The 8713-nt window shown below is 29.2% G+C and overlaps 1 protein-coding gene across 1 annotated transcript in view; it reads right to left on the bottom strand.

The window, feature by feature from the left end:
* Positions 1-8267: 8267 nt before the first annotated feature.
* LOC113386900 overlaps positions 8268-8713 on the bottom strand; it is a 46236-nt gene continuing 45790 nt past the window's right edge. The window contains exon 3 of the mRNA XM_026624657.1: positions 8268-8502. Within this exon, the coding sequence (XP_026480442.1) occupies positions 8363-8502 (140 nt within the window). The 3' untranslated portion in view covers positions 8268-8362. The remainder of the gene's footprint in view (positions 8503-8713) is intronic.

Here is an 8713-nt window from a genome sequence, read left to right as displayed (position 1 = left end):
TACCAGAGTGGCGCTTAGACTGTGCTTAGCCTGGGTAATTTTTTGAATTTTCAATTCAAAATTACAAAAATATTTTATGGAAAATAACAAAAAATGTTTATTAATTTCCAGGTACGTCAACTCAGCCTTTCTAGTAGCCCTAACCCAGCTCTACTACGTCGCCCTATCTTATCTCAGCCGAACCAAGTCGAAACCTTTACCCACATTTCTCATAATTTTGTGCCTTTTATGGGCGGCATATCACTTGGCAGGAGTCGCCGTAATATCCCATCATTGCCAGAAAGTTAGCCAGGAATATGGCAAAACTGGAGTGATATTGCACAGGTTGGGGAATAGGAGGAATTATAAGGTCAAGGAATTGGTAAGTAGAAGCATACCAGAGAAAAGGACTCTACTGTCGAGCAAATTAAATAAAAGCATACCAGAAAAAGGACTCTACTGACAATTAAATAGAAGCATACCAGTAAAAAGGACTCTACTGACGAGCAAATTAAATAGCAGCATACAAGCAAAAAGTAAAGTAAGGCAAAACACGACTGCATTAGTTAAAAAATAATATCTCAAATAGAATTAAATAGAGTGTATTCACCGTCAGACGCATGCGCAGACTGTGCATCTGCCAAACCATATACTGTATCTTATATTATTTAAATTTCTGGCACATCTCATCTGCTTTTCGGCAATAATAATGTAGACATTACATTTTTATTATTCAAAATCATGAATATATTATATCTTAATACTGTCTTGGCCTATAAGTGAATAGAAATGTTTGGTAAATGACAGTTCTTCATTTGTTTTTAATGTCAAACTATACCTTAAATATTTTCAAGGGCAAACAGTGATAAGCAGTTTTTTGTAATTTTTTCCATTTATTTCTGCAATCTAACTATATTTCTATGAATCAAAAAATCCTAGAAAATTCCCTTAACAAACTTCAGGAAGATTTATGAAAATCCGAATAATCGTTTAGGAGGATTACTTTAATTAATTAGCTAGCTCGTCAGCAAACTTCATTTTAATATTAATTTTGTGTTTGCTCGTCAGTCGAGTCCCTTTTTAAATTCTAGATTAAGTTTGCTCGTCAGTAGAGTTCCTTTTTTGTAGATTTCTAGATTAAGTTTGATCGTCAGTAGAGTCCCTTTTTTAATTCCAGATTAAGTTTGCTCGTCAGTAGAGTCCCTTTTTCATTTCTAGATTAAGTTTGCTCGTAGGTAGAGTCTCTTTTTTAATTCTAGATTAAGTTTGCTCGTCAGTAGAGTTCCTTTTTTAACTGTAAATTAATTATGCTCGTCAGTAGAGTCCTTTTTTGTAGATTTCTAGATTAAGTTTGATCGTAGGTAGAGTACCTTTTATAATTCTAGATTAACTTTGCTCGTCAGTAGAGTCCCTTTTTTCCATGTTGCTATTTAGTTTGCTTGTCATTAGAGTCCTTTTTCCTTAATTTTCTGGATTGAGTTTGCTTGTAAGTAGAGTCCTTTTCCTTTAGATTTCTAGATTCAGTTTGCTTGTCAGTAGAGTCCTTTTACTTTTTATTTCTGTATTCAGTTTGCTCGTCAGTAGAGTCATTTTTTATCTTGTAGGTCAGCATTTAAATTGGTCGTCAGTAGAGTTCCTTTTTCTGGTATGCTTCTAATTAATTTACTCGTCAGTAGAGTTTTCTAGAGAATTATTGTTTTTACCAGAAAATCCGATTTGCTGTTTTTCAAGTTATTCTGAATTAAAAGAGACCAAATTTGAAAAAAAGTATGCGTATGTATGTGTAAACTAATTTCAGTATTCGGATTCTATTTAGAAAGACCTTTCAAATGATACCCCACATGCAATAAAAGATACAATCTTAATTTTATTGAAGTAAAACTTCTCTAAGCTCGTATACTACAAAATCATTAAAAGTGGATAAACCACATAGTTAATTTCACTATTCGGATTCTACTAAAAATTACCTTTCAAATGATACCCCACATGCAATAAAAGATACAATCTTAATTTTATTGAAGTAAAACTTCTCTAAGCTCGTATACTACAAAATCATTAAAAGTGGATAAACCACATAGTTAATTTCACTATTCGGATTCTACTGAAAATGACCTTTCAAATGATACCCCACATGCCATCTAAATTTTTGATCAAAGAATTGCTGAATGATGACACACAATCCGTGTCGAAACGTATATTTTAAATAAATATTTCGTATATATATTTATATATATATATATATATATATATATATATATATGATAAAATTGTTTCTTGGGCATTCATCCAGTAATTAAAAACAGTTTTATTGAAAGAAAATGTTTTTATTCAGAAAACATACGTTTCGGGTCTAGTTTTGACCCATCTTCAGTGTATACAAATAAATTTGAAAAAAAAACACAAAAACACAAAAAACACGAAATTGCACGAAAAAATAAGTATGAACCAAAAAATTGATAAAACGTCTAGTTATGATAAATTTAAAAAAATTGTAAAATTAAAATAAAAAATATGTTTTATTATAAAAAAGCTTATTCCAAACGAACATGTTGTCAGCTTGGAGTATGTGTTACGTGTCATATATATATATATATATATATATATATATATATATATATATATATATATATATATATATATATATATATCATTTATTTTTTGCCAGGTCGAGTTGTGGTCTTTGCAGCTTTTGCACGAAAAGCTGTTTTTTAGTGCTGGCGGTTTGTTTAAAATCGACATGACGTTAGTTTACTCGGTAAGGATAAAATAAAATTTTTAGGGCGTATTTTACATATAAACAATCAAGAAAAAATCTTGAGAAAACAGAATTCTAGACGGTGCAGTTATCGTAAGATTTTTCCTTGCTTGTTTATATGTAAAATACGCCTGATCGCACGGCAAATAGATAGACATTTTCACTGGTTCACTACCAATAGTGTTGCCATGACAACATTGTGTCATGAGCCAGAATTGCCCCAATATTTTATTATTAATTTTTTTTCTTTTTGCAGATAATAGGATCAGTAACAACGTACCTGGTAATACTCTTACAATTCTACGTAGCAGCACTAAAATCATGATATTTAATACTGTAATATTATTAAAACACTGTAAAATTCATAAATTAATAAATAATTTAATTATTTTACATCTGTACAGAATTTGCGAAATTATAAATATTTGTAGAATGGCAGAAAGTACAACGACGATGGCATTCCTCTTGCACCTGGAATAAAAAAACAAAAAATATTTTATAAATTAAATTATATAAAATTATTTGATTGATATAATGATAACACTTACTCATTGTGTTTTAGAATTCGAGCTACCACACTACTCCCCCCGCTAATAAAAATTGTCCACTAACACTACAAATGTGCAAAATAAAACAAAATATTAGAGGGTGGTCCTTAATATGGATTTTGTCGAATTTTGTTGTCGAATTTTGTTGCTCCCAAGGGCTCAAATGCTTCCAAATTGATAAAAGAAAATTCTCTGAAAATTTCAGCTCTTAATATTGACATTTAGATAGTCCGCAAATCAATTAAAAGTTTCGTTATTCATTATTATGTAAATTCTTGCGCCATCTGTGATAGCGGACTTTTAATTTTGATGGCAAATTTATTACAGATACATTGAGTGTCAAAATCACCAATTAAATAAATATTTCGTTAAACGGCCCACATGGATTTAATTAGAGTTTAATAAATTAGAAACTAGAAATCTAAAGAAAAAGGACTCTACTGACGAGCAAATTGAATTTTTCTGTAAAAATCTGCAAAAAAGGACTCTACTGACGAGCAAACTGAGTTTTTCTGTAAAAATCTGCAAAAAAGACTCTACTGACGAGCAAACTGAATATAAAAATCTGCGAAAAAAGGACTCTACTGACGAGCAAATATCCATAAAAAAGGGACTCTACTGACGACCAATTATACAAAAAGGACTCTAATGACGAGCAAATTAAAATGTCAAAACAAAAATGGACTCTACTGGCAAGCTAATTTAAAATTCTAATACAAAAAGAGACTCTACGGTAAACATTTGTACCAGAGTGGCGCTTAGGCTGTGCTTTACCTGGGTAATTTTTTAAACTTTTGTATTTAGTATTTTTCATCATCAACTGTATTTTACCAGAGATGAAAATATAAAGGACTCTACTGACGAGCAAACTATATTTTGCATTATATGAACTGACGAGCAAACTGAAATACTCGTCTGCGCGTCAGTAGAATCCCTTTTGTATATTTTAGCTTTTGCTCGTCAGTAGAGTCCGTTTTTTAATACTAGATAAAGTTTGCTCGTCAGTAGACTCTCTTTTTTGTATATTTTAGCTTTTGCTCGTCAGTAGAGTCCCTTTTTTAATTCTAGATTAGTTTGCTCGTCAGTAGAGTCCTTTTTTTAATTCTCGATTAGTTTGCTCGTCAGTAGAGTCCCTTTTTGGGACATTTTGTTGCAAATATTTTGTACGCGTATATTTTGTTTTCATTTCATTTAGTCAAATTAATCAGGTTTATCTTTTCTATAATATATATTTATATTATTCTTATCCTAGATATGAACCTAAAGGTTAATTTACGTGCTACGGTTGGTGGCGACATCTATGGAGTGGGAAAAGAATTAAAATTGATTTATTATCAAAGCGGCCGTGTGTTTGCCATCCTTTTATTTATTCTATTTATTCCAACGGATTATTATCTAGTGTTACCTGATGCGTGTTACCTATCCGATTCCCATACGTTGCATTTACGTAACACACACGTTTAATTAAAATGTAAAAATGCAAACGACATTGAAACCGATGCTCAGCGTTGCAAGACACAAGACATATGGCTTAACATACGTTTATTATTATTATTATTATTATTTATTGTTGTTGTTAAATTGTTAATGCGCTTTCTTATTAATTATTTCTTGTACTTGACATCTATTTAATACGGTTGCAACATTTTACGAAATTAGACGGTTGTAAAACAATGTGTATATTGTGATAAATCAGTTAGACAATACCCGGCGCTTCCACCATCTAATCTAGAATTAAAAAAGGGACTCTACTGACGAGCAAACTAATTTAGAATTAAAAAAGGGACTCTACTGACGAGCAAACCAATCTAAAATCAAAAAAGGAACTCTACTGGCGAGCAAACTAATTTAAAATAAAAAAGGGACTCTACTGACGAGCAAACTAATCTTGAATTAAAAAAGCGACTCTATTGACGAGCAAACTTAATCTAGAGATAAAAAAGGGACTCTACTGACGAGCAAAGTTATTTACGAAAAAATAGAACTTTACTGACGAGCAAACTTTATTATGAAAATTAAATTAAACTCTACTGTTTAGAAAAATGAATTACAAAAATAAAATAGGACTCTACTGACGAGCAAACTAATCTAGAATTAAAAAAAGGACTCTACTGACGAGCAAACTAATCTAGAACTAAAAAAAGGACTCTACTGACGAGCATAATTAATCTAGAATTAATAAAAGGGACTCTACTGACGAGCAAACTAATCTAGAATTAAAAATGGGACTCTGCTGACGAGCAAACTAATCTAGAACTAAAAAAAGGACTCTACTGACGAGCAAAAGCTAAAATATATAAAAGACGACTTTACTGACGAGCAGACGAGTATTTCAGTTTGCTCGTCAGTTCATATAATGCAAAATATAGTTTGCTTGTCAGTAGAATCCTTTTTATTTTCATGTCTGGTAAAATACAGTTGATGATGAAAAATACTAAATACAAAAATTCAAAAAATCACCCAGGCTAAGCACAGTCTAAGCGCCACTCTGGTACAAATGTTTACCCAAGTGCATTTAGACTGTTTATGTACTTGAACACTTTTCCAATTTTGTGAAAACGAAAACTATTGAAAAATGTGAAAATGCCGCCAAGCTAAGCACAGTATAAGTGAAAATGTCGCACAGAATTATTTGCAAATGCATTTAGACTGTGACTATACGGGAGCATTTTTTCAATTTTGTGTAAATTAGGCAACTATTTTTTTTTTTTGAAATTGAATTTGAAATGAAATGACGATTGTTAATGTTCTGGAGATAAATTGATTTGTGATTTACATTTGTAAAAAATATATAAAGACATTTTTTCCATTAAAAAGATATATTTTAACATATAAAATTGATACTTGAATGTTGAGAAAATGTGCTTTAAAATTTGAAGCACACTAGAGCCATCTGTTATTTGTTGAAAACACTCAGAGTAAAGCGGATTTATTCTAAATTTACCCCTCATATATATATATATATATATATATATATATATATATATATATATATCGTATTTCTGTTATTATAAGATAAGAAACATGTGGCAAATGTTCTTGTAATACAAACGGTGCATCCCTTATTATACAAGTCATTATATATTACAAACTTAAACCACTAATTGCTACTAAAAATAGTGCAAAATTATTAATAAAATTACTAGTATAATAATATACATATATATATTTATTATTATCTACAAATTTGTTATAAATATTTAAATAATTTATTTATCTACTTACTTATTGTTAGTTCATCAGCCATCAATAAACATTTTCTATATGAAAGTTTTTTAGTGTTGCCAGAAATGAATAAATGTTTTTATTCGTGTTGCCCAGTTAGGCTAAATATATTCGATATTTTTTAAGTTTTGCCAAGTGGTTAAAGGTTTCAAACAAAATTCAAAATAATAATTTTTTGGAGTTCAGGAAATTACAAATTTTAGGTCCAGAATTTGCGAAATTGATTTTTTTAGAAATGTGAATATTATTTAATAAAAAAATTGGGAAATAAAAATTTGAAAACGACATTGATTTCAAAAATCAAAAATTTATTTGAGATTTTAAAGAAAATTCCAGTAAAGTGTTGCCAGTATTGAATAAATGCTTCCATTGGTGTTGCAAATGTGGCTGAATATTTCAAATAAAATTTGAGATAAAAATTCAAGTAATCTCAAATTTAAAAAATACAAAGATTAGAAAATCAAAAATTATACGATTTTTTATTGAAAAGTTGAAATTTAGAGAATGTAAATTTTAGGAATTTTAGTATATTAATTGATTTAGTATATAAACAAAATTTAGAAAATTTAGAAAATTTAGGAAAGTTGAAATTTAGAAAATGTAAAATATAATTATTTTAAATAAAACATTTAAGAAAATGAAAATTCAGAAAATAACAAATTTATCAAATTAAATTATTGGCTTTGGAAATAAAAATATTTGAAATTTTGAAAATCGCACACGTAAAAAAATATAAGTTAAAATTTTTAAAAATATAATATTAAACAAATAAAAAAAATTAAGATAAATAAAATATTTAATAAAAAAATTCAAGAAAAAATAAAATATTTAGCATTCTAAATTTAAATAAAACATTTAGGAAAATCGAAATTTAGTAAAGAACAAATTTATCAAATTAAATTATTGGTTTTAGAAATAAAAATGTGTAAAATCTTGCACGTTTAAAAATATAACCAATTAAAATTTTTCGAAAATATAAGATTAAACAAATAAAAAAATTAGGATATCAGCTAAACTGTTTAAATAGATATTTAAAAAAAATAAAGAACAATTTAAAAATTCTTTCTGACAAAAAAATAGAGCTAAAATTGTTCATATATTGGAACTAACTACTTACTAAAAATTTGTTTGCTACTATTTTCTATACTAAAACTAAACTAAAGGAGCAATTCTGCCTCAAAACATAGCGTTCCCATAGCAACTAGTGAAACTGTGAAAATGTCTTTGTATTTGCTGTTCGATCAGGCGCATTTTATATATAAACAAAAGAATAATATTACGATAACAAAATGGATGGTACAGTTATTATGAGATTATTTCTTGCTTGTTTATATGTAAAGTACGCCTGATCGCACAGCAAATACATAGACATTTTTACAGTTTTCACTACCAAGAAACAAGCATAAGATCTAGACAATGCTGTGTTATGAGGCAGAATTGCCCCGTAAATTATACTAAATAGTGTCAAAATTTCTACACCAAGTCTAGTCATCATCTGTTTATAATCAATGAATGCAAAAATATGCATCATATCAGTTAAAATCAATTTGATAATAAATAAATAGCATAAAAAATAATAACAGCTGATGAAAAACGACTTTAGTTACGAATTATTGATCATGAATCAACTACAAGTGTTGGTCTAGTATCACTTTGTAACACGTTAATCGCCACAAGAATATGTGCTAAGTAACTTCATTTGTTACAAAAAAACTTGATTTATCAAAAAATTTTCTAAAGCTCCATTTTTCTATGGCAATTAACGTGTTAATGTATCTCCATCTACAGTTACTATAAATAAATGTGGTTACTATTACATTTCTATGGGTGAGGTGTTTGGTTTTTAGGTTTGTGTCTAAGATTTAAGGTTTGCTACTCGTCTAAGACCTACTGGGCAATCCTCGGCTTGAAGGGACGAATCCGTAACAGAAGCTCCGATGACTACGCCACTGGTTTCGAAACTTGCAGGTGGGGACATTGGAAACTGTACTGGTCCTGAATAAAAAAACAATTATTAAACACAATATATGGGAGAATGATTTTTTATGCTTAGTAGAAAAGATGTTTTTGTAGTTGTCGCGCTATCAGGCGTGTTTTACATATAAACAAGCAAGGAAGAATGTTACGATAACAGAGTCTTCGAATAGAGCAAGCGCCGATAGTAAAAAAAACATAGCAAATTTGAACAAGTGTAATAAATCATATT

Source organism: Ctenocephalides felis, unplaced genomic scaffold (assembly GCF_003426905.1).
Source record: "Ctenocephalides felis isolate EL2017-DRISC unplaced genomic scaffold, ASM342690v1 CF-g0.4_SCAFFOLD_03571, whole genome shotgun sequence".
Lineage (NCBI taxonomy): Eukaryota > Metazoa > Arthropoda > Insecta > Siphonaptera > Pulicidae > Ctenocephalides > Ctenocephalides felis.
The sequence above is the reverse complement of the archived record's forward strand: the minus strand, read 5'-3'. Positions and strand labels throughout refer to the sequence as shown.